The sequence below is a fragment of the Amphibalanus amphitrite genome, unplaced genomic scaffold (assembly GCF_019059575.1).
Source record: "Amphibalanus amphitrite isolate SeventyFive unplaced genomic scaffold, NRLGWU_Aamphi_draft 000389F_arrow, whole genome shotgun sequence".
NCBI lineage: Eukaryota > Metazoa > Arthropoda > Thecostraca > Balanomorpha > Balanidae > Amphibalanus > Amphibalanus amphitrite.
The window spans coordinates 110,779-137,410 of NW_024881883.1; the positions used below are offsets into that span (position 1 = coordinate 110,779).

At 46.1% G+C, this 26,632-nt stretch overlaps 1 protein-coding gene across 1 annotated transcript in view; it reads left to right on the forward strand.

Annotated features, from left to right (window-relative positions):
• LOC122390273 (rap guanine nucleotide exchange factor 6-like) overlaps nucleotides 1-26,632 on the forward strand; it is a 62,854-nt gene that overhangs the window by 7,894 nt on the left and 28,328 nt on the right. Inside the window, exons 3-19 of the mRNA XM_043383023.1 lie at nucleotides 2,142-2,269; nucleotides 2,832-2,915; nucleotides 3,242-3,308; nucleotides 3,716-3,853; nucleotides 4,579-4,689; nucleotides 5,110-5,222; nucleotides 5,604-5,745; nucleotides 7,168-7,307; nucleotides 7,708-7,825; nucleotides 8,818-9,059; nucleotides 10,198-10,348; nucleotides 12,933-13,130; nucleotides 23,458-23,557; nucleotides 24,016-24,162; nucleotides 24,689-24,803; nucleotides 25,072-25,279; nucleotides 26,335-26,507. Coding sequence (XP_043238958.1) covers nucleotides 2,142-2,269; nucleotides 2,832-2,915; nucleotides 3,242-3,308; nucleotides 3,716-3,853; nucleotides 4,579-4,689; nucleotides 5,110-5,222; nucleotides 5,604-5,745; nucleotides 7,168-7,307; nucleotides 7,708-7,825; nucleotides 8,818-9,059; nucleotides 10,198-10,348; nucleotides 12,933-13,130; nucleotides 23,458-23,557; nucleotides 24,016-24,162; nucleotides 24,689-24,803; nucleotides 25,072-25,279; nucleotides 26,335-26,507 — 2,375 coding nt within the window. The remainder of the gene's footprint in view (nucleotides 1-2,141; nucleotides 2,270-2,831; nucleotides 2,916-3,241; nucleotides 3,309-3,715; nucleotides 3,854-4,578; nucleotides 4,690-5,109; nucleotides 5,223-5,603; nucleotides 5,746-7,167; nucleotides 7,308-7,707; nucleotides 7,826-8,817; nucleotides 9,060-10,197; nucleotides 10,349-12,932; nucleotides 13,131-23,457; nucleotides 23,558-24,015; nucleotides 24,163-24,688; nucleotides 24,804-25,071; nucleotides 25,280-26,334; nucleotides 26,508-26,632) is intronic.

Consider the following 26,632-nt stretch of genomic DNA (forward strand, 5'->3'; position numbering starts at 1 on the left):
GTGACCTCGGCAGTCCGTGCAGCTATGCGGCTATGCTACTGAGAGATGGAAGGGGAAGGCGGCGGGGCGAGGGACATTTGATCTGCGCCCAGGGGTGTAGGGTGCTTGTCCGACACGTTTGGTCATCGCTAGCCTTCGGCCGTTAGAAACCGGATACCAACCATCGAGTGCCCATCGAGTTGTTCCGGAACGAGTCAAACAGAGTCCACTCTGAGTGTTGCCCGCTACATACAATGCATGATAGAACAAACATCATGCTCAGCGTACAAAGCATGTACATACGGCGCCCATTTATGTCGCCCTCTCGTTTCTGTCTAGTTTTCCTCTCGGCTGGCGCTGCTGTGATTGTTTTGGCCTGTCGCCTGCCGTTGGCACCGGCGGTTGGCGCCCTGCTTTACTTAGGCTGCGACACCACGCTGTTTTTGTTTTCTGACTTCCTTATTGCGGGCTAGCCGCGAAACATTATCTTCCAATCCCCGAGGGATAAGCTACGATTTTATCTGCACACAATTTGACGACATCATTGGTATCAATCATTGGCACTTCCTGATATTTCTTCCCTCATAACCATGATTGTATGCTTATGCCACTTTTGCGATCATTCTACCCCTGACACCTAATCGCCCGGCTTGTCACCTGACATCTTCCCTTCGACACTCGTTTACCATCTCCCCTTACACCTAACCCCTCATCTCCTCAATTTGGTTTGATGCTAGTTTGATCACTTTATGTGTCATCTTTCTTAGCACGTAACATTTCTTCTTCCCCGACACCTATCATATCTCCCATGACGCTTGTGTCATATCTCCCTGACACCTATCTTCCCCTGACACCACCACTGCTGCTACAAACATAACCGCCTTCAATCGCCTCCCATCACTCTCACACGCGGAAGGAAGTGCCTCCTGCTACCCTCCCCCGTGGCTCACAGACTACCGGGAACACACTCGATGTAAATACACGACTCGGTGTAAATAGACCGGCGCAAGAGTTCGTTGAAATATCGACTGACACTAGGGGGAGTTGGAAGCCACTGGGGTCATGTTTCTGCTTGGTGTCGTTTTGGTGTTTTTGTTTGAAATGGTTCATGAGTTAGAATGCAGAGTGGGTTGAGATCGGGTTGTTCATTCCGTTAGACTGACTCACTGGCTCATAAATAATTCCCTTAAGCTGTGTTTAATGAACGTGAAGTTTATGGACGCTAATTTTTATCATTAATTCCAATGCAGCCCTTTGCAGATTGTCTCTCTTCACTGGCTTCAGTAATTTATTGATTAATAGCTGGTTTTCCGCATCGCTCATGCCTACGCGTTATAACCTAACCGGTCTTTGTTTGCTGTAAAGCCCCTGCCACACATTTATAATCGTCTCCAGCTTAGCTCGTCGAGCTATGGCGTAGAGCGTAGGCAAATCAGGGAAGGATACTTTTGCCAGGTTTTCGTTATAAGTTCCTGGGCCTCTATGGTCCGGTGTTGTGAATTCTTGAGAACATCCGTTTAGAGATATCTACGCTCAAAAGAGATGAGATCAGTGCACTAAATTGCTGCTGAGAACGCCGACAATGTTGTAGGCTTGCGCTTTTTTCGAATTAGCAAAACGATGCGTACTCTAGCTTTGAGTAAATTGCAAATGAGACATGTAATCCGTTGTAAGGTTATCTTGTCGGTTGACGCAACTAGTTTTTAGAAGGATTATGGGACGTGGGAAATACGGCATTTGTAACGCTTTGTACGGTACGGTGTTCGGTATCTGTACTGTGCCGATGGGCTTTTCTGGAATTTTGCCCATAATGATCAAATGCATTGGGATATGTTGCTGGTAATGGTTGTAATTAGTATTTTGCAATACCGTGAAATATTAGCGAGTGACTTTCTTATCCGCTTCATTTGCGATCAGTCTACCTCTTGGTTGACCTTTAACTTGCAAAACTGCCATATTCTCCTCTCTGACTTGTCTACCTACCCGCTCAATTGTCCAAATTGCTAAACTTACCCGACTTGCAACGTAACTTTCGACCAGACCTATAGCCTGACCTCTTGTCTGACTTATAACCCCGCACTCTAGCCTGACCTCTGGTCTGACCTATGCCCCGCGTTCTAACCTGACCTCTATTCTGACCGTTGACCTGACCTTTCCCACAGGATCTTCATACGTTGTTCGAGACCCTGCAGGAGTTCGAAGCGCTCTCCAACCTCCGTGAAGCGGCGCTGCGCTCGCTCTGCAAGGCCATACGATACGAGCGAAGAGACAAGGACGATATACTCTATTTGTGAGTGTTGTGACGACGCGAATCTTAGGGATACGACTGGCCACGGCTGTAGGGGGCGGGAGGGGCAGGGGGCCTGAGAGGGTTTGGGTTTGGGAGGGAGGGATTATTAGTGAAATTTGTGGAGCGATGGAAAGGGTTTAGTTGGATATAACTTACTTTTAGAGGGTAGAATGGATATTAAAGGTTTCTCGTATGGGTTCGTTTGACAATGGAGGGTGGATGGAGGAGTGACTTGTTTTAGATTTGATTGATACTACTGTGGTTGGCGTTACTGTCTACATATATGCGTAGCTGTAATATGATAACCTCTATCTGTTAAACTAAAAGGGATGCGATAGTTGGTAATGAAAACTATGTGATAACTGTATGGTCATTGCCTATACATATCTCGTTGTTTCATATTAATCTTATCATTTCAAACGTATCTCGTTTCAAAATTCAAACGTATCTCGTTTCAAAAACCGTCGCCAGTCATTCTACCCACATTCTTGTACTGTCTCCCCTGTGATCTCCCCGTGCAGTCGTGATCTTTAACCTCGTCTCCCCTCCCCCCCCCCTTCAGTCGCGGGGAGCGGGCGTCATGCTGGTACATTCTCATCTCCGGCTACGTCTTCATTGATGGCTCCATGTTCTGCCCCGGATCAAGGTGAGGACCGGATATCAAACGTCTTTGGCCGTTTTAGTCAAGACTGGATTAATCGTCACAAAAAAAATGTTCCATTAATCTTAGTACTTGCCGATGTTTTTCTTGTAACTGGCTCATAGGTCGCTACCTACTATCGAATAATGGACTGTTTATTTTACCAATTGCCCTGTTGGACTTCTCAACAGCACAGTAATCAAATGTGTCAAAGTTATGCATTTCATATTTCACTTTGTTATTGCTCTTGTATGGTTTCTCTTGCTCAGGTTTTGCCTTCATTTCAATGCTACACCAGAATTATTCTGACTTATGTTATTGTTTCTGTTCAGTTTCGGCAAGCGGATCGGTCAGCGGGTGAACGATTGTGTCATCCTGGAACCGGCGGAAATGATTGTGGTGAGTCGCTCGGCGGATTTCATTGGCTGGTAATTTGATGCAGTGTGTTGTGCTGAGGTATTCTTCATTATAGATAATAAATGGTAGCTTGTCTGACATTTTATTGGACGTCGAATTGGTTGTACCGTGTTAAAGCTAGTCAGATCTACGTCAGAGTCAGAACTGAGGTCAGAGCTACCAAATTTGTCCAGTCCCTGACTTATCAGAATCTCCAGTCCAACCCGTAACATTATGAATACATCGTGACTCAGACTATCTTTAGGGCCTTGCCTTGACCTGTATGATAGGATTAGGTGTGATTTTTATCATTTGCATTCTGACCTGCCCAGTGGCCCATATGACCTCACCCTGTGACCCCTGTTTCCCCCTTGACCCCCTCTGACCTGACCGTGCGACCCCTCCTACAGATTGACTACCCGGACAGTAACCTCATGTATAGCGGCCAGAGACGTTCGTGTACCGCCGCAAACCTGGAGCGACTGCTAGCACTTGAACAGGAGGAGGTCAGCATCCACTCCCGGCTTGCCAATATGGAGGATCCGCAGGTAGGAAACATGAAGGGTGCTGGAGGGAATGTATAAGGCTGGGAGGGAATGGAGACGAGAGGTCAGCTTACTTGATTTAGACTTATTTCGTCGACTCAACATTCACTCGAGGCTTGCCAACATGGAAGATACGCAGGTAGGAGACGTATGGTTATCAGGTGTGGAAGGGGTAGCGGAATCTCTCATAGGCACAGGGGTGGGGAACTGAAAGAAGTCGGCTTTCGCTACCGGCTCGCCAACCAGGAAGATCCGCAGGTATTAGGGACGGGGATGGGAGGAAGCTGGGGAAAAGGTAAGCCACATGTGCAGTGGCTATGGGACAGGAGTTAAGTTTCACTCTAGGAGCGTCAACATTGGGTATCCACAGGTCCTGGAATGAGGATACGCAATGAGGGGAACATACTACAGACGTAGATCTGCAAATAAAAAATAGATAAATGAATAAAAGTAGACTTGATGAGGTTAAAGATGGTGCGTCATCGAAGGGGTGTCAGGATGTAGGCTGGGAAAATATATTATTCATGCATTTTTCCATCACTACGAAACTTTAAATGAGCCACGTTCATCCGCGGTTAGCTCCACTACATTTTAGGTGATGTTCGGCACTAGTTTGCAGCTAAATATAAGAAGTGTTTGAAATAATATGATTATTTACCTGTGATGACGTGAGTGGCACATATTGTTTAGCCCACCATCTGACCGGTCTCCGCTCGCACCGTACACAGGTGCTGGTGAACAACATGCACCTGCTATCGCTGTACAAGAACACGGGCTCCCGGTGTTCGTCAGACACCAGTTCGGCCTACAGCGGATCGGATACCATGCAGTCGCTACAGGTGGGTCAGAGGAGTGTTGACGTTTATACAAATCAGAGAGATCCTGATATGGGGACACTGACGTGATCTGTTTTAACCTTTACAATCAAGCTTCCTGTTTCGGTCGAGTAACTATTTGACCCCTCTCGCCCCCGTTTTTAGTTGAGCATTGACCCGGGCGAGGATGGCGATTCATGTTGAGTATCCATTTGACCCCTCTCGTTTTTCGTTTCAGCCGAGTTTTTAATTACCCCCTCCTGTATCCCATCGTTATAGCCGAATTTTGAATCCTCCCCGCGTCGTTTTCAGTCGAGTATTGACCTGGCTGAGGATGTCGAATGTCGATTCATGTGGATTATCCTTTTGATCCCTTTCTCTCCCCGTTTCCAGTCGAGTTTTGAATTAACACCCCGACCCCCCCCCCCCCCGCGACGTTTACAGTCGAGTATTGACCCGGCCGAGGATGTAGATCTGACCGGTCTGATTGAGTCCACCGTGGACTCTGACGAAGACGAGGAGGATCTGATGGCCACCATGGACTCCATCAACCCGCGGTGAGAGGGAGAAAGAGGGAGGGATGGAAGGAGGGAGAGAGGGGAGGGTAGGAGGGTTTAATGGCGACCATGGACTTTAGCAACCCGGTAGGGTGTTGATGCATTGTAGTAATTTCTCTGTAATCAGATCAGACGTATTGATGATCATGATCACATGATTCGGTGATCAGACACCCAATTGATGCATGTCTAGGCTCACTTTTTCCTTCATTCAAGCTTACAAATGATTTGGTGGCAACCTTTCCAAAAGAAAAAGCAAACTTACCCACGAACGACATATAACTTCGTAATTATTAACCTGGCTTCAACATATTCTAACCACGTCATCTTACTATCTCAAAGGTCTCAAAATTTGACGCCTTTCCCGCCCCTCCTTCCCAGTGACGCGGTCCGGGAGTGTCTGGAAACAGACCCGGCCAACCGTACAGAAGACGACGTGGAAATACTGCTCGAGTTCACCCAACACCTGCGGGCGTTCAGTAATATGACACTCAGCGTGCGGCGCGCCCTGTGCAGTGTGATGGTGAGAGCGGGCAGAGGGAGGGAGGAAAGGAGAGGAGAGTGGTTGCGGCTTCTTGGGACCTGCGTTGGAGTTATCAAGTTTAAGAGGCAATTGTCAGTATTGTAAGAATTATTTATGATAGTTATCTGATGGCCAAGAGTTGCAAATCAAAAGTTTCGTAAGATATCGATTTCGTAAGAAGCAGAACTGCGCTTATGGTCTGTATAACTATTCAATTACGCTATCATTCAGTACCCTTATTCAAATGCTTTGAAACAAGGTAATAAGTTAAATCTTCTACTCACCATGTATTCTTTCTCGTGATTATTCACTTTGAAAATCGCCTACAACTGCAGATGAAATTCTCCAGCGCCCACTTAACCCTATTCCGGGCGGGCTCTGAAAGGTTCGATTCTGGGCGAGGGGGGCCTTTTCGGCCCCCCCCCCCCTTCAGATCTCAAAAACTACACACCGCAACGACAAACGGCAAACGGCGTTTGATAGGTCGTTTAAAGATCTACAACTTTTACGGAAAACATTTTCAGGTCGGGCCAATATTGAGGTCACCAGAGGTCATCAACGATAAAATGTTTTGGAATTAGTTACCTATATAACTTTTAAACTAAGACAAATAGAGACATAAAATTAATACATTTTTTGTTGCTCTCGTCGAGGCGATGCGAAATAAGTGCGCGATGACCTTCACAGGTCAATTTGAAATTTGACCCGAGGTCAAGGTCAGGTCATTCATCAATGAGGTTGTGGGGTATGGTCATGCTGCATACCAAACGACGTGCCTTGACCAGGCGAGCAGTTAGGTACCACTTACAAGTCTTTAGCACCATCATGTCGTGATTTATTGACAGAAAAGTGATTTATGACGTCACATGACCTCAGATGACCTTTCCCGGTCCCCCTGTCAATTAGCGGCACCAGGATCATCACCGATGAGATAATCTTCCATAATACTGAAAGAATTGGGTGGTTTTGACTAGTTTACACGAAGCAGGAGGCGCTTCACTATTTTCCCATAGGCTTGCAACGTAAAGGTCACGAGTCTGGCCTGACCAGGTCACAGATATAACAATTCTGAGATATACAAATTGCACATGCTGGTACCCTAACTAAAACCCGAAGAGATGAAATTGATCGGTCAAAAACTCTAGCTCTGGCGTGATTGCAAACTTTTCTGAGGTGGGGTCACCAAACCGCCTCTGGTGACCTGACCTGACCTGACCCGGCAACTTTTTTTTTTTGTCAAAATGTGTGCAATGAATGTTGAGAAAAAAGTCACCGAGTATGAGATTTCAGCCTTGCGGCGTTTAGCAATGGCACAAGAAAAACCCGAAGGGGGGCCTTAAAGCCCCGTCCCCCGCCCGGAATAGGGTTAACCCTTCTCACCCCCGTCTGGATTCGAACCCTTGACCTCTCGGTGGTGCGCAGGTGTTCGCCGTGGTGCAGAAGGCGGGCACGACAGTGATGCAGGACGGCGAGGAACTCGACTCGTGGTCGGTGATTGTCAACGGTCAGGTGGAAATCAGCGGACCCGGTCTGCCTACCACCGAGCTGGGACTAGGAGATAGGTGAGAGGGGGAAGAGGCGGAGAGAGAGAGAGAGAGAGAGAGAGAGAGAGAGAGAGAGAGAGAGGGAGGGAGGGAGAGAGAGAGAGAGAGAGAGAGAGAGAGAGAGAGAGAGAGAGAGAGAGAGAGAGAGAGAGAGAGAGGGAGGGAGGGAGGGAGGGGAAGAAAAGAGAGCTCTGCTAGGATGGGGGAAGGAAGAGGGATGGGTTAGGCAGGTAGTTACTGAGACAGTAACTGGTATCACTTACCTCACTAGTATCCGTTTTGTATCACCATTTTCGGTATCACTGCTGGACTGTCACCTCCTCACTAATCGTGCATCTGTATTGTATCACCAGTCTCGATATCACTTCAGTATCAGTATCACTTCCTCACTAACTGTGTGTCCGTTCTGTATCACCAGTTTCGGTATCACTCCGACAATGGAGAAGCTGTATCACCGGGGCGTGATGCGAACAAAGTGCGACGACTGCCAGTTCGTCTGCATCACCCAGACAGACTACTATCGGATACTGCATCAGGTATGGATACATTATATACGGTAAATATTGCATCACCCAGACAGACTACTATCGGATACTGCATCAGGTATGGACTGATACATTATATACGGTAAATATTGTATCACTCAGACAGTCTGCTATCGGATACTGCATCAGCTGGTGTGTGTGTTGATAAATTAGCTATGGTAAAATATTGCATCACCGTAACTGATATTGATAAGATATTGCATCACATGTCATCAATTTGAAATCACCCAGGTTCAATTTTATCGGGTATTGCGCCAGGATTTGGTGCATTTTAATTCTCCGAGGATCCTAATGTCTAATGCCTGAAACAGACTGTTTCCGCAGTCAGGAAATCGCATGCGAGAGCCTATTCCAATACATGGAAGCACGCTCGCATCAATCGCACGCACCTCCCGGATGCGATTGATGCGGGAAGAATGATAATGTATTTCAATATAGGCTCTCGCATGCGATTTCCTGAACGCGGAAAGAGTCTGTTTCAGCCTTAACGGTTGGTAGTTCGGATGGATGAATCACATGTGTGCTTGTTACTCGTTCGATATTAGTATTTTTATGCGCAAGCTAACTCATGTCTAGAACTTGAAAATTTGACTAGGACTCATCAGTTTCAATGAAGAATGTACCGTCGTCCCTGCACCCCTTGCCAGCACTCATCTTCCTGGGGTATGAGACCCGATAGTCTGGTCAATCAGTGTTTATTCAACAAATTCTTGGAGGGTGTCTTCTCATTCATCGAAACGCCTACTGTATGTAGCATTCCAGACATTTATATCACCCAACACCACTTGAACTCTGGTCAAATGTCACACCTTATCTTAGTTAGTTCTTCACTGAACATTTATGCTATAAATGCTTTCACACCATCCTGAACCCTGCTGAGCACTTCTCCCTTGGGTAAACATTTCGCTAGACATAAGTATTTCTTGGTAGATGCGTCTTTGGAATATATACATCCATTCTTAACTCTTCTGTGTCCTCACCAGGGCGAAGAGAACACCCGACGCCATGAAGAGAACGGCGAGGTCGTTCTGGTCACCGAGCACAGGATCCTGGACGCCGGCTCCGGGAAGGGACACTGTGTCATCAAGGGCACGCCCGAGCGGCTAATGACGCAGCTGATGGCTGAAAACTCGCTCATCGATCCGTACTATGTGGAGGACTTCCTGCTAATCAGGAGAATCTTTCTGCCGGAGGCGACGACTCTGTCGAATCAGTTGATGGAATGGTAAGCCCAGGCAGTGCTCCATGAATTGCCAGTGTGGATGGGAAGTGACTTTCAAGTTTACACTCTTTTTCAATTTTCTAATTTTCAATTTACAATTTTCCAGAACAATTTTTCTTTCACAACTTTTATCAATATAGAGCGCCGCCATCTGTGTGTATGTTGTTGGCTGGCTTCTACCTACCTCCATATAATTTCCTTAAAGTACCGTTTAAAGCAGCCCCGCATCCTCGAAGATTCACTTATAAATTGATGATCCCTGTTTTCCGCTCTTTTTCGTGCCCTTCTGATTCGCAATTTTCCACTCTCATTCCTCTTTGAATTTAGGAATATCCCCTCTGACACTCAAACCGTAACTTAATTTTTGGACACTGAGCCCTGTTTCTGCACATGATGGTACCTGACACTGCCGGTATCCATGGAAACGTGAGCAAAAATGGGCACTTCTGCTTACGTTCCCATGGAAACTGAGCGCCAATACCAGGTACCTTCAGGTAGCGTCGTGTAGTGAAGCAGAACCCCGGAGACCGGGACTGGTCTTTGAAACTTTATGTGAATTATCGTGAGGTGTGACCGTTTGGCTCAGTTGGGTGGACCCTGGATGAATCACACATATGTGATTCATCCAGTTGGGTGGACCCTGGATGTCGAATCACACATATGTGATTCATGCAGGGTCATCGGCTGCAGGGGTCGCTAGTACTGCGCGGAGGGGCTGCCACTTGGTGGTGGGGTTTTTATATTAATTATTCAACAACAGACAGACTTCGTTCTTGATGTTCATTGCTTTGCTGTGCGCATTGTAGACATATATTTAGGCGAGTAGAAAAAATACTGACTTTCTCAACCAGTATCTTTAAGAGAATGTTTTTTTGTGATCTGAGATGCTCTTTGTTATTGAATTTAGGAATTATTCCCAGATGAAAATTATTTTTACGCTATTACCGTTTCTTCTGACAAGCGACCCACTTTCGAAAGGTCCATATCAGACATATTATCGACATATAGTCGACATTGCTCATACTTTTTATACGTGAATAACGGTTTTACTGAGATGTCTGGTGTCTCCATATTTTACCCCTTTACCCCCGTCACACCCTGTAGTCCTCCTCTGACCCCTCACCCCCGCCCCCGTCCCCAGGTTCCGTGACCCCGAGTACCGTGACCGGGTCACGCGGGTCGTACTCCAGTGGGTCAATAGTCACTTCATCGACTTTGAAACCGACCCGGCCATGATGGACTTTCTGGAACGCTTCGAGGCGTGTCTGGAGAGCAATAAAATGCACGGACAGGTAAGTCGCAGATCCTTTTTTGGCGGGGGAGGGATGAGTTTGAATTGGACGTCACATGGACGGGCTAGATCAGCTCCATGTTAACTCGCTGTTGCAGCTTCATGTTAAATCGTCACTCTGAGAAAATAAGGAGTTCGAATTAGGCTGACGATTTGATGTCGGACTAGATGAAGCTACCTATAGGTTTTTTGTGTGTTTCTGTATAGACTGTCACAGTTGTCAAATTAATACTTTTAACACTCAGCTTGTCATGTGCGCAGCCTTATGACTAGGTGCCGTCTGTACTATTAAAATATTGATCACGTTTGCATTTTTTGGACTTATCATTCATATTTCCATTCAGCCTGGATTGCAGCACTGCTTTGAATTTTATCTGCGATACCTACAAATAATACACTGGAATGGATTTATACCGGAATGGGTCCCTAGATTATAGCGTTTATCGAAGCTTCTGTTCGAAAATCGGCCCGATATTTTGTGATCATCACACGCCAAAAATCTATAAACCGCTTCGCACCTTTTCACATGTCAGAATGGGACGTATCTCGTTGATAAATTTGTCTCTCTGGCAAGTCTGCTAAAATATTGAGCGAGTTTGGTACGCGCCTGAGACACGTCCAAGCAAGCATCTTCTGGCAGCCAGTGTAAGCAATAAGCATATATGGATTCAGACCGAATTTGGTTTTCGCTCTCGCACAGACATTCCAATCTCGTTTCGTAATTCCGTGCCGAGTCTGGTAGCGCCACCTCTGTCGATGGCGAGCGAGGCCGCTTGGCCTGCCGCCAGTGGTGCCAACGCCGCCGTTTACCGCTCACAATTCTTCGTCGGACACTAGCTGTTCATACCTACCTACCCGCCGCCGCCGCCGCCGCCGCCGCCGGCCGCCGCTGTCTGTCGTTATCAAATATAGGTCGGCCTAGTTTGTTAGTGGGAGTCTTGGCTAGGAAGGGAGGCCTCTAACATCACAACAGTGACTCGGGTGGCCGCCTAGCTGCGCCGCAGTGTAGCTGAAACCCGGGGGTGAGGTGAAGGGGGGGGGGTGGCGGGGTGAATATGCCCCCCTCACGGCGGTGCCGAGTGGGAAAGGTTAGCCTGGCGCCACCCCGCTGCAGGTGGCTGGCAGTAGATGCACATAACTCACACCTGGGCTGGCCGTGGTGCCTGTCTTCAGTGGATGACACTGTGTTACTGTGTAATACAGAGTTGGTTGGTTGTCTTGCCACCACACTTTATAAACAAACTTGTTGGCTGCTGCAAACGCTCATTTTCGTGTCTTATCTTGTTATCTTCTGAAAGCCGTCCCCGAAAAATGTGCCGAGACTCGAGAGATTTTATGGATCTTCTTTTATACCCAGTTCTTTTCGATGCTGCCTGGGGTTATTATGAAACTGGGTCGATATGAAAGTCAAGGTTTGCTTTAGTGAGCCTTGATCCCAGTGTTTTCCTACAAAATTATTTTTCGCGTTATCAAAAGCTCCAAGTACCAAATCAACTGTCGTGGAATCCAAATTTTCTTCCATCCAGAAAAGATTCGCTGGATCTGACGAGGCAGTTTTTCGTGAAAGTAACGCCACCCTTAGACCTGCCCTTCCACTAGTTGCACATAACCTGGCGGCCCGCCGTGGGGTGTGTTCTGCTGGTGTGACGTGCCACGCTGCCACACCGACGCGGCTGACTCAGCCGTCAGCCGACTGAGTCATCGGTCCGTGTTATGTGCGGCTAGTAGAAGCCGCGCTGTGAACCTCGCTGAACTTCCTTTTTCCCGGGTTTAGCCGGCTAATCGGACTGTAAAATCCGTCCGTGCGTGCCGCCAGACAGCTGCTGCCCGCCCGTGATCCACTCTACCTTACTGCCCATCCGCTCACTGGGTTGGGCTTACCGCCCAACCCAGACCGCCCACCGCCACTCACCGCCTACCGCCCATCATGGCCGCCGCCACCGCCACTCACCGCCTACCGCCCATCATGGCCGCCGCCACCGCCACCGAACAGCTTGTTGTTCGCTGGCTATATTTAAATACCCATAAATACTTCTCTCCCACTGCCGCCTCCGCCGCCGGTTCGTTCGTCCGATCTGCTTCACGATCCATTCCAGACACTCCTTCAGTGGTAGTATTATTTATTCTATACTATGACACCAATACATTGCAACAGTAGACATTTACTGGCGGGGGCTGGTTCCGGCGCCCCCCCCCCCCCCGCCGGAACCGGCCCCGGCCACCACGTGGCCGGCGGCCGACGTGGTGCGCGCCGTTTCCGCGCGTTGGGCTCCTCGGTCCTCGGTGTTTTGCTTATCCTGTATAGTCGCCGCCGCCGTCGCTGCCGCTGCCGCTGCTCGCTGTCGCTGCCGCTGCTCGCTGTCGCCGTGGGCGCCGTTGTGACCGGCCTCGCCGGTTTGAGCACAAAGAAGCGCGCTTGCTTGCGTGCTGCTGCTGTTTGTTTGTGTGTGCTGTTGTAATCGCAATATGGGTGTGTTCGTAGTTGAAATGTACGTTCTCGATGAAATCCGCTCGTGGTGAAAAAATTTGCTTGTGGTGAAAATCGCTGATAATGTGTCTCATACGGTGTTCTTTCTGGTCGACAGTTGGGCCTTCTCAACTTCGAGTGTGCGGCCAAATCTCGCGTGCGTGTGGTCACCCTGGCACGCCCGAATCGTGATGAGCCGCTACCGTTCTGCCTATTGGGCGGCTACGAGAGGAACTTCGGTATCTTTGTCACCAAGGTGGAGAAAGGCAGCAAGGCAGAAGATATTGGCCTGAAGCGTGGCGACCAAATTCTTGAGGTAAGAGATATCTGAGTTTGTTACATTACATTAGAATATGTGTTATGTATTAGAATTGAATTATTTCATTTTCAAGTGCGGATGTGTTTCATTGAAGGTCAACATTTTGCGGTGGTCGTAGAGATAATTAAGCTAAGATAATTAAGAAATTATTAAGAGATAATTTATTAAGATATTATTAAGAGATAAGAGATCATTATTAAGAGATCATTAAGAAAGCGATAATTTCTTCATGGTCTGAATCAAACCGATTATCCTGAACAGTAATGTTAGAGCATTGAAGAGATGATGACGTCAGTATGAGGTCCAATGTAGTGTTACTTTTAAGCCTCGTAGGTTTATGGACCCACTGTGTAAGATTCATTTTACTACAATAGTCTGTGAGAAGCCTCGCTCTTTTTGATTGCCTCTGTAATATCGGCATTGTTGCTTCATCTATCGGCTTCCAAATTATCTCGGGAATATTTAGATCTCCGACAATGACTAAGTTTGTAAATTTCTTATGCATTAGGAACCCCATCATTTTCGAAAGTGCATTTTTATCTTTTGGGGGACGATAAAATACTGCCACCGTCACCTGCACCGCCCGTAGTTCAACTAGCAGTGCCTCTACACTGTGGGGGCACGGTAGCTGACGCGGTCGCAGTCCTTTCCGCACTATCAAGGCCACTCCGCCGCCAGCTCTCACTCCGCCGCGGTCGCGACGATACCACTGATGCTCTGGGAAGTCTCGCTGCAGGTCGACTTTGCTCACCTTGGCAGTTAACCACGTCTCCGTAATTGCTATTATGTCGTGTTTTTGCAGATTGTCGTCCCGCAACGTCGAGCGGTGCTTGTTTATGCTTCTGGCATTTGAGTAGAAAATTGAGATAGTCTGAGGTAAATTCCGAACACGCTGAGTCGTTTGATCCATAGTGTAGATAGAGAATGAGATGTCGCGAATGAAGCGCCATATATATATATGACGCTAGCTACAGTATGTTTTCCGGAGCGAACGTACACATATTTTTCCTTAATATGTGTGTTTGTGTGTGTGTTTTAACTCGGGTTACCTGACTGACCTCTCCTGACCAAAAAAAAAAACAAAATTCATACTTCTTTTTCGGGAAAAACGCCACCCTTAGCGTGCCCATCCACTAGACGCACATAACCCGAGGACTGTTCGGGTCCCTGCAGCACTAGTGCTGCGTGCGTCATACTTGGGGTGACGTCAGCCGCCTGGCTCCGCCCACTCTCCTCCGGCACGCCGGGGCGCGTGTTTCTTTTTTCCAACCAAAGGAAGGCGCTATACCCGAAGATGCTTCTTGGTAACCAAACCAAACAGAAACAACTCTTACACTACGCAGCCAGCTGGCTTCAGCGAGGTGTAAGTCACTTTTCAATGACGCAATGGGATATTCTCCGTATAGCGCCTTCCTTTGGGTGGAAAAAAGAATTACGCCGCCTGGGCCGAGCGCCGCTGCAGCCAAGGGTAATCAAGGCTCTGGGGGCATTCCACGTCAAATCAAACACCGAAATCCGTCATCCCCTTCGATTTTTCTGAAAATTTGTAGGCAGACTGGGCATGGTTCAAAACTGAGTTACGTATAATATTTTCGAAATTTGATAACGTATCGCCGAGATATAGGTCATCGAATATAGCCAAAAATGCCACACATCATTTTTTTAAATGCTTATAACTCTGGTTCCTTTTCTTGTATCAAAATGATATTAACAGGGTCTTGTAGGCAATTGATAAGGCTTTGATTTTTAATTATAAAATTAAATTGAAGTGACCTTGAAATGCATTTGACCTTGAATTAAAACAGAAAAATTTAAATAGCAAAAAACACGCCACCTTCGATTTGAGTAATTTTTACATATTATGTCCGTCACAATGTTCCTAACCATCTGTGAAAAAATTGGAGTGGGCCATTCATAACTTTCGCGGCAAACGCCGTTTTCATGCATCAACATCACGCAACCGCGCGTGACCTTGAAAGACAGAGTCAAGACATGCTTGCTTGTGTACACTTTCTGAAATGAATGATTGCTGATTAGTGATATCCCAAACTCTGCGAGAATGGAAATGCATAGTCATCGTAGTCAAGCATTCACGTTCCATTGTAAAAGTGTCTCAGGCAAACGGTATTTTGCGGTGAATTTTGAGCCGTGTGGAAATGCATCATGAAATAAATTCAACGAAAACATTATCACGCAACGATATCTTCACGTCTTTTGATCTTCACTATACGAAAGAACATACATTTTTGAGTATGTATGGGGAATTTCTAGTTAATCCGATAATAAATATGGCAGTTAGAGTCCTGCTAAGAGTAACATGTCGCCGGCTGAGGCGGGATCGGCCGACGCGGGAAACGCAGCAGTCACAATTTTGTGTTTACACGTTCATATTTCAATTGTTTACCAACCTATTTTCAGAATTCTTTCACCATAAGATTGCCTGTACATTTTTTAGTCTTCTCACAAAATTTGACGCGAATCGAACGTAATCAGCGGTAAGGAGCGCGATGTAAAGACGGAACCGTTCCGTTCCGTCCCGGCACAGTCTACAATTCAGGCGGCGCGTAGCGGTCGGCGCCGGCTGCCGAGTCGCCGCGTCGCCGCGGCGACAGGATGTTCACTTTACACCGCTATTACTAGAACAGTTGTGAACCGATTTTCTTATTGCTTGCACGATGAGATGTGCAATTCAATTCTGGACAGGTAGCCATAAGTAATTTCGCATCAATATTATGAGATATTGGCGAAAAACAGGAGGGGTGGGGCGAAATTCACTCTTCCCTCTCCACTGCGCGTGCTAACATACGTTTGCATATGTGCCATTTTCTTCAAATCTTATGAATGGCCCACTCTAATTTTTTCACAGGTTGTTAAGAATATGGTAGGCAATAAAATATATGAAAATGAGCCAAATCGAAGGTGGCGTGTTTTTTGCTATTTCAATTTTTGTGCTTAAGAACAGAGTTAAGCAAATTTCAAGGTCATATATTTAAGTCGATGCAATTCTAAACAAATGCTTAAGAAATTACCTAAACAGTAAGGTTTATTTCATTCAAATCAAACAAGTACAACCAAAGTTATGGTCGTTCAAAAATATAAAGATGCAACATTTTGTAAAAATTTGATGCCCTATATTTAGAAGACCTGTGGTCAGAATGTGCAAAAAACATCAATGTAATGTCCGGGGCGACACAGGAACTCGCTCACAAACTTATAATGAAATCGCTGATGGTAAGGTGCAAAACAGCCGATTTTTGTTCGATTTGACGTGGAATGCCCCTCTGTGGAAAGGTAGGCTGCTCCGGTTGCGAGAAGTGGCAACGCCACTTAGTAGCGCCATCTATGGAGTGTGTAAGCTACGCTAGGCGTCATCTATGGGCAGTGGAAGAACTACTGATTCGTGACGTCACAGATCACTCGGCGCCCGTCGGCTGCAATGCAACCAACGCTAAATGTATTTACTACCGGTCACTCAGCTCAGTTTAGGAGCTCATATTTTCACCAGACAGACCAGTGAGGAAATATGAATAGTTGGGATCGACATAACGATCGATACTGGTAAGCGCTCCGCCTTACCCCTTAGATATACGTACTTATCTATCGGGTACAATGATACGGACAGGGCACGGTTCGCGGCTCCTATTCCCAATATTGGTCGCGATCCATTTCCCGGACAGAAATATGTATTTTTTATGAAAAAAAAATCTCACAGAAACAGTTGCAATTGTTTGCGTCGCTTGAGGTCGGCAAATAATCGGTAGGTAATGCGTTCGCCATAGCCCTTCCGTGGTTGTTTCTCTTTCGCTATTTCAAAAGTTTATCGCAACTGGACCGTTTCTGATTCTAGATAGCATCGTAATTCACTAATGCGTACTGAATCGTGAAATGATGAAATTTCATATTGTGTAAATATGTAACCGAAGGTTTGTTGTCAATAGTTAAAACACTATTCTTTAGAATTGTGTTTTTCTATTGAAAAACAAATCTGAGTTCCCTGACAATTTGGCAAAAGCTGCCTGAGATCTATACCTGATAGGTACGGGCTGGGGCAAGGTACCTATATAAAGCGCTTGTAATTTATAAAGCGCCTGATTCCCTGAAACAGCGCTACAGCTGCAGAGCCGTTGCCTGGCCGTGCCAGCCAACATTTTTATGTTTTTATGTGCACAGCACTTGTATGCAAACATCTTGAGAACAGTGCTACTTAACATACCTATCGTTAACTAGCCATTTATTTTAAACCAAATCTCGCCGGACCTATTGGTTTTCTTCATACGCCCCCGCGGCCGAGGGGGAGGGGCTAGTTGGTAATACCTCCACTCGCCGTTTCGCCCCTGATTGAGCTAGAACTTCGCGGAAAAGACGAGCGTATGCGCCGTTACGAGACGCAGCGATTAGTACCCGATTTTAAGGTCCTAGGTCAACCGGTGACCTCTGAGGTACGGTCAAGTGACCCATGCTAAGTGTCCGGTTTTTGGCAAACAAGTTCGTCAGAAATGGTTCAGCCATTTGAGTACTACAAGGATTTTTTTGAGCAAAATAAGAATTTGATTATCCCATGTCGACTTTCTTGCAAAGTTTATGCCTTATTTTATGAAAATGTGTCACTAGAATGTGATATTTATCATCGATTATTATTTAATTTACGATTTATTTCGATCAAAACGAACCTAGAGTCCCGCGCCATTTTCGTCGACGATGAATATGATTGCGTCTCGTGAAGAGGTATGGGCAATGGTCTTTCAAAGTGATAATTTGATAGGAAAATCGGTAGGAAATAATATAAAGCTGGTTCCAATAGCCATCAATCATTTACAATACCGAAAATAATCACAATTCCGTACCGACGACCATCCAGCACCACGCACGCCACACGACTGGCAGAACGCCAAAAGAGCTGTCCCAGCAGAAATGTTTTTTTTTTCTCGATTGCAATTGTGGAATTATTTATTAAACAAAAGTAATCTTTCCGAAAAACCGACTGATTTCCTACACAGATTTATGAAAAGATAAATCACGGTAAGTTTATTTGTATTGTTTTGTTGATTTTGGCATGATCATAGTTTGCAGTCATATTTCGATATATTCTACAGGGAGTTCAGAATTATTTCAGGACCAATTTTTTCCTCGTTCATTTTCCCGTCGATCATGAAGTTTTCAGAGCGGAACAATTAGTTTTCAGGCGGTGCGAGCGGTTTTTGTGAGAAGGGTACAAAAATCGGCGTCATTATTAGAGCCTCGACACCAGCTCAACACAGGACCCTATGGGAGGCGGTGAAGTAGCGGGATCAACAAATAGAGCGCTCTAATTCTAGCTTATTTCCCTGGTATGTCACCAACTGATAAAGGGTCGGCCGGCCGGCCGGGCGCGCGGCTCGCCACCCTATCAGGGTGACGGGTCGCGGGCCCGGCCGGTGGCCTGGGGCATCGCCCCAGCGAGAACGAGGATGTGTAGTTTGCGGGGCGATGCGGGGCGGGGCAGGATTCCGAGGGGTTCCTTTTTGGAGTTGAAACTGACCTGACTGTGCATGTTCATGATGATGACTTGTATGTGTAAATTAAGGCCGTATGAACTATGAAGTATGTAGATTGCTGGTGGTCTTGGCGGCAATGTGTTACCGGTACTAGGCCCACTGTTCTGGTGGCATGTGTATGTGGGCTATTAACCCACATACACAATTATAATCATCTGGTGATTAATATATAATCAATTATAATCATCATCTGGTGGCATCTTAATTAATTATAAGATGCCGCTACAAAACTGCTATCTCGGATTTTCAAAATTTCGGATTTTGACCCCCAAAAATCCGAAAAACTGATTTTTTTTTTTTAAACTCAAAAAATTCCCATTTTTTCGAATTAAAAAAAAAACGGAACATATATGATAGCCCCAACCCTCTCCTATCTACATACCAAATTTTGGATCGATATCTCTTTTTTTGGCCAAGTTATAGCGAAAAAAAAACTATTCAAAATTTATGACGTCAAATTTCCAAACTCAATTTCTAGCAATTCTAGACCATGTAGCGAAAAACAAAGACCACCGTCAGACTCCCCGTGACGAGCTGCATCGAATCGATACCCATTTTATGCAAAAATATCAAGTTTGAAATTTGACCTTATTTGACCTGACCTTGACCTGACCTTCACCAGAACCTAACCTAAACTGGCCCCAAAGGCTGCCTGACCCACATAATCGCATTTGTCATGTAAAATGGACCATAAAACATGCATCACATGCTATTTTCATATTGTGACCCTCAGTGACCTGACCTCTGTGACCTGACCTGGTATCAGTGACCTCAAATAGCAAAATATGTGTTTGACGAACAATAGGGTTGGGACCTATCTGCATGCTCTGTATGTTTTGGTAAAATAAAAAAGCTCAGAATTTTTAATGATTTAATTTAAAATCACTTTGTTATAAAAATGCCTAGTTAGTTCAGAAATTAATTATTTGTGGCTGAAAACAACTTGCTTCTGATTGGTCGGGCTAATCATGACGTCACATGTAGGTATATAACTGTCTGTATATTTGGCGCAGTTGAGACATACATTTTCTATGTATTTTCCTATGGTAAATCGGAGTGATTGGTCGTGTTTTCAGTGTCTCTTTATTTTGCGCTGGTATTGCGTGGCTAAGAAGTTTTATCAAGAATGGCATATACTAAAATGTTCCTTTAATAATGGAGCTTCAATATCTGTGAGTTTTATTGGCAAGCGAAAACTGATTTTGCTGTTATTTTATCTGGAAATTACTCATTTTTTTAGGTCAATATTCAAAATATTTTACGGGAACAAGTTGGCACTTTTCTTGATTTTTGCACTCAAATCGCGTGCGATTCAACTGTATTGGAACTTGCAAAGAAGCTTGGTGATTAATTAACTGTGTTGTTATGGCACTGTTTGCAAAGCATGGATAATGAAACTCTGCCAAAGACTTAGCTACATAGCAATGCCTCAAGTAATACGCAGGAGAGACAGGATTCAGAGTCCGATCGAGAAGAATCGGTGCAAATGCTACGAAGACCAGGGCGGTGTTTCACGGGACGCTGCTACCACGCTGCTATCAAATTGCGCGAGCTGACGTCACACTTGTGGTAGTGTTGGAGCAATGGGCCTGTTGATGTTTCCATGGAAACCCAATTTGACACGTGTAAAAGCAGCGTGCTGGTATCACCGCTGAAACAGGGCCCAGGCAGCTCTGATACAATAGCTAGTCGTCTCACTACTCTCACTCCATTAGACCAGCTGATTCCTGACAGCACCGACTCGGATGCAAAGATGGAGCTCATCTTCCAAGCCAGAAACCAGTTCTTTGATGGAAGATGTGATGCTGCCTCTGTCTCTGCTTTGTTGGCCACTTTGGACGGGGCGGAGCTCCGCTCCTTGCGTGAGCGGTTATTCGCCTGTCATCCAGAAATAGTTCCTTCGTTTGCTGGCCGTTCCCTGATTAGGTGCAATACGGGGAGCTGTAATCAGGGAAGTAACTTTCCATATGAAAGGGGTGCAGGTGCACCCCCGTCCCCCATCCACTAGAAGTGCACCCCCATAGGCTAAGCGGCGCCCCACACGCCGCCCCACACGATTAGCTCTAGAGCAGATGGCGAGGGTGATTTTTCGGCTACATTCCATCTCGGCGTCGTGATGCTTGTGGGCTTGGAAAGCGTCCAGTCGTATGTAGGGTAGTGTAGGGGTAGGGTTGAGTTCAATAAGGTCCTTACATTTGAAAGGTTTGAACAACTCGCAATCAGCACAACATACCACAAGTTAAATAAAAAACTACCAAACTCCGCCCAACTAATATTAATAAACATTACAGCCAAACTAATGGCCTAAATAGAAATATATCTCAAATCCTAACAGTTATCGCGGGTGATGGCGCCATGAGTTGCTATTATCCAAAACAGATGCAAATAAACATGTTTGTATGTCCTATGTATGTTTGTTTTAAAAACGTTGCAGCGGCGCTGGGAACTGCAGTCTTAGACCTGGGTATGTTTGGCATCTGCAACTCTTCATATACACATTAACCCTATTTCGGACGGGGAGACCTTTCAGGATTTTCTTGTACAATTGCCAAACGCCGCGAGACATTCAGCTCATATTTGGTGACTTTTCCTAAATGCTCATTGCGCACATCTCAGCAAAAAAAAAATGCCGGGTCAGGTCAGGTCAGGTAACCAGAGCGGGTTTGTTGACCCCACCTCAGAAAAGTTTGCAAACACGTCAGAGCTTGAGTTTTTCACGAAGTTATTTCCTCTCATCAAGTCTTCAAAACAGTACCTGCAGTATGTGTCGTTTGTATATCTCATAATTTTTTATCTGTGACCTGAGGTTAGGTCAGAGTCGTGACCTTTACATTGCAAGCCTATGGAAAAGTATTGAAATGCGACCTGCACCTCGAGTAAACGAGTCAAAACCACCCAATTCTTTAAGAATTATGACAAATTATCTTATCTGTAATGATCCAGGTGCCATTTACTGACAGGGACACCGGAGAGGGTTATCTGAGCCGAGATCATGTGAGGTGATATCTACCATACATCAATGCTCACAATACTTACAATATTGACAATGCTTTTGCTTACAACACTTACAATACTTACGATGAGACCAGCAAGCACTCTGCCGTTACAGTTCTAACTTCTGTTTCGAAAAACGACGTTACACACATTCGCTGCCAGCATAACATGTATTGTTTGACAGTAACAAAATACAATTGACATCTGAACCCCAAACGGACCGCCATCCACTCAAATTTTATAACCCTGACCGGTCAGGGGGCGAATGGAGGTCATTTCCTGGGCATTACACTCAGCCCTTGCACAAAATATCTCACCTCACAGTGATCATTACAACAATAGCACCGACTTGATAGTGGATTTCAAAGTACTTGCATCAGCTCTTCCTGCTATTGCAGACGATCATCTCCTCAGGGTAATGTTGTTCGGGACATGAACGAAGATCGTTTTCGGAGTTTCATAAGTGCTACTGCAACAGCCTGGCACAAACAGGACTTGTACGCTCTTCTCTGCACTTTGCCCTTCAGTATATCACAAAATAATTGTTTAGAATCCATCTTACGCTTCTTTCACAGTCTCCCTTGCCACCGTAGGGCGTAGATAGATTGCTGTTGCTGGTAAGTTAAGGCACGGTAGATAGAAATTACCTCGGTTCTCAACGCCTTAAGTTATTTTCATAAAAAAGAACAAATAAATGATCAATAAGATGACAGGAATGTAAACATTTTAATCGTAAAGTAGTCCAAATATTGGAATGAGCTTTTGCTTTTCAGCATCCTCCGATTCATCATCTTTATCATTTGAAAATTCGAGGTACATAAAATGTTTATCACGCGCTCATGTTAAGTGGGAATATAGTACACGGCCGACACATCAATTTTTGACACTGAACATTTCATCCGTAAATGTTTTAGCATAATTTAAAGTTAAAAACAGCGCGAATGGCAGAGTGAAGCAAACAACATCTTTCACCCATTGATATAACATATAATCTGTGGTGCGCCAGATGCGCCATTATTTGTCAACCGCAGAAGGTGACATGTGACGTAACAGCATCAAGAGCATCTTTTTTCAAGAACTTTTCAAAACAAGTTTCCTATCTTTCTTCCCCCATTTCTCTCAGCTTATTGATTTTATGAGGCAATGGTATGCACCATAAATTCTGTGAAAATAGTTTGATCATTTTCATGCATTCTTAAAAAATCGAGTTCCCAACCCCATTCCCCATCGATGATTTTCAATGATATGCATTCAACTCGATTGTACAACACATTTCTTGAAATGCCTGCAAACGGTGAAAAGTCAACCTTTGACCTGACCTGTGACGTCATCGGTTTGACCGAGGTCAATGAAATTGGGTCACAAGGTAGTTCCCCGTTGGGGCTATCCAACGCAGTTTGCTGCTTGTCGCTATGTTGCGTGGTTCACGAGATCTTGGGGGGGGGGGCAAATTGCCCTCCCCCGGCGGGGCGCGTTGCTCGGCAGACCCCAGCGGGGCGCGGGTTAGCGGGATGTTCTTGGGGTACGCACATGTATTTCGGGTGAGATCAGTGCCCGACGAGTTTTTTTTTTTAAAGAAATGTTGTGCTTGTTTGTGTGTATTTTATTTTGGGAAGGAAGAAATGTGTTGTCGGTTTGTGTTGTATGTCTCAGCTGCTTATGTTTCGTTACGTTTTTTGGATGTGTATGCTTTTATATGGAACAGGCTCAGCGCCAACTCGTCAATAATTGTTCGCCAATCGCCACGTAGCACGTGATGTACTCATTAACCGACTTCACCCTGTCGTTTCTCTCAGGTGAACGGCCAGAGTTTCGAGCACATCTCGCACCCGCGCGCTCTGGAGGTGCTCAGAGGTACCACCCATCTCAGCATCACCGTCAAAAGCAACTTGCTCGGTGAGTTTGTGATGGATTGCCCGGCCCTGTTTCTCGGAAGCTGGATCGGGGGGGGGGGGGGGTAGGGTGAAGAAGAAGGATAAAGTTAGGGATGGAGCACAATGACCTATAGAGCGCATCGTTTGGTGTGAAATTGAACGCGAGGAATTCTTGTTGGCTTGCATTTGGCGTTTTTTTTTCAGTTTTATGCTACTGTATATTCTGCTTTGTATTTCAAAATAATGGTGTAAAGATAAATAACCATTCGGTGATTAAATGATCAAACAAACCACTAAGTAGTTAAAATGGACGTTGCTGAATGATCGTCTCGTATTTGAGCTCCTGTTGCCTATATTGTTTTGTTTTGCTTGTTCCTCAAATCAGCTGCTGTTACCCAACAGGTTTTCCATCTAAACTGCTCTCCGTTTGTGCTCCTCCCCCATCTTCTACTTACCCCCTCCCTCCCCTTCTGTCCACAGCGTTCAAGGAGATGCTCCAGACCCCGGAGGACGCGATCCGACCCCGCCAGCGGAAGGGTTCAGAGATCTCTGGCCTCAACAACTACCAGAGGCCCCGGCTGCCCGGAACGAACCCGGCCGGCACCGCGGCACCGACCTCAGAGAACGGTAAGGGGCTTGTGGTGCTTCGGAATAATCCGATAACCCGTCTTGGTAGCGCCAACTGGGGAGCCGCGCGCGCTATGCCGGGTATTTCTTTTGTATCCCAAAAATAGAGTCTGAGACGCGCCGCACCCATCACACCACACGCGACGCGATCACACCACACCCAACAATGACAAGTTATGCATGAAGAATGCAGAAAACAAGACGTCTGCTGGTGTTTCTAGTCACCCACAACCTATCAGGATGCGATAGTTGTTGATCGGGCGTCTGGTCAACAGTCGCACCCACTGGCTGGTGGGTGCGACTGTTGCGCCACCTGGTGGCTGGTGATGCCATCGGCCCGCTACCTAGACGCAGTGGCTCAAATGCGCTCCAAAACTCCTATATTTGTTGACCGTCAATACGACGACGTGTTTAATTTGTACTAACGTGATCGGGTACCTCGTTTTTAATATTAGTTTCCAAGTGCTTGTGTTTTATTGACCTGAAATGATCCGATCTGACCTCTGTCACGTTTTCTACCTCACAGACCCGACTCAGAAGGACAAGAAGGAGGCGATCCACAAGACGTTCGCCACGCTCGGGCTGCGCACCATCAAGTTCAGGAAGGCGCTGATCAAAGCCATCACGCACAAAACTCCACTGTGAGTAGGCGATACATAAACGCGGTGACTACCGCAGGACGGGACATGCCCTAAACCCCCAAATCACCATCAAGTGGTTTATATCTTTGTGTTTGTGTTATTTATTTCTAATATCGGGACAGGAGGTACACTGTCATGTAGGTTTCTGAGCTCAATGTGGACGCATAGTTCGTCGGCGTGCCCTAAGATATCCCCAACGAAAAATTACGGACAACCACACCACTGGTCCCCAGTCTCACATATAAACCCTTCGTCCCCTTTTTCACAGCCAAGCGCACCACTCGGACGACACGCTGGTACCGGGCGGCGGCGGCAGCGGAGGGGACGGTCCACCCACCCCCGGAGCCATGTACCACTCCCACAGTAACCCGGACCTCAGTCAGCTCAGCTACGACGAGTGGAAGTTCGACTATCCGGAGCACGTGCTAAAGGTGTACAAGGCCGACCAGAGCTGCAAGTACCTGCTGGTGCACAAGGTGAGACATGGGTGTGAGTGGATGAATAGGTTAAAAGTTAAACCTGTATCCCAGTTTTAGGTAAGAGTTTAAGGTCATTGGTGGATCCTGGAGGCGCTTATAGGCATTGGCTTCTCCCGCAACGTTTGAAATTGACAAATTTCCATCCCGTTTTCCCATCATATATAAAGGCGACTTAATGTTTTTAAAGTAAAATTTGCAATGCGTAAGAAAGCGAAGTCCAAGAAGTTTGGGAAATAAGTGAACATTTTTGGGGAGCAGCCCCTCGAGTAGTAAAGTAAAGTAATCTTGCAACCGCCGCCCACCCCTGTAGGCTGTAGCGTCCGTTTTCATCTGTCTGGATCCACTTGCATTGTGAAGACCATTTGATGTTTGTATGGGAACATGCATAGCTTGTTGAATCTCTAATTATATTCCCAGTAGGCTACTCGTCTTGTTTGTAATAATGCTTATGCGTTGTGCCTAATTAAATGAAGGAATGGAGGCATGCCACTTGACAACTAAGGGTATTACTGCCAGTGGTGGGGTCCTGCCTTTTTAATTTAGGTACCTTGGAAAGGCTATGTAGAGGGCCTGTGGTTTTCCCCCAGTAACGATCTGTAGGATAAATCTGAGTAAGGCATAAACTGTCATGTGGTTGAATGTTTGGTGAGCTATCCTTTGACTGACCCGTGGGGCAGTGACCTGCCATTTGAACTGCTAATGCTGTTCTCGTAAGGTTCTTGACCTTAGTGCTACGTATAACAGTGAAAATAGAATTTCACTTTTACACGTACTAAGCTGCAATCAAGTCTCAATTATTACCTGTGGCAGTGTAAGCGCAATGTAAACCGTCTGATAATGTCCGCATTATTATACCTCAGCCTGTTTTCCTTGCAGAAAGCGTTAGGCACTGACCTCCGTATCTATGTATAGATAAGTCTGTTCCTTAGGCTACAAAGATCTAGTACACATTGGTGGTATGCATTTTATGTATGTTTATGTATATACCTTGTATGTATTTCCTTGACAAGCCATGAGTGATCACACCATCCGCCGTTAATTCTCTCTCGCAGGAGACCACGGCCCGCGAGGTGTGCATGCTGTCTCTGCGGGAGTTTGGCATCACCGATCCGAGTAGTAATTACAGTCTGTGTGAGGTGACTGCCGGAGCCGGCGGTGTGGTCAAACAGAGACGACTGCCCGACCAGATGCAGAATCTGGCAGAGAGAATCGGACTGGGGAGCAGGTGAGGGGGACGCGGAGGGGAGGAGAGGAGAGGAGAGGAGAGGAGAGGAGAGGAGAGGAGAGGGAAGGAGAGAAGGGGATAAGAGGAGAGGAGAGAAAATGATCGTCGACTGGCGGAGGAAGTGG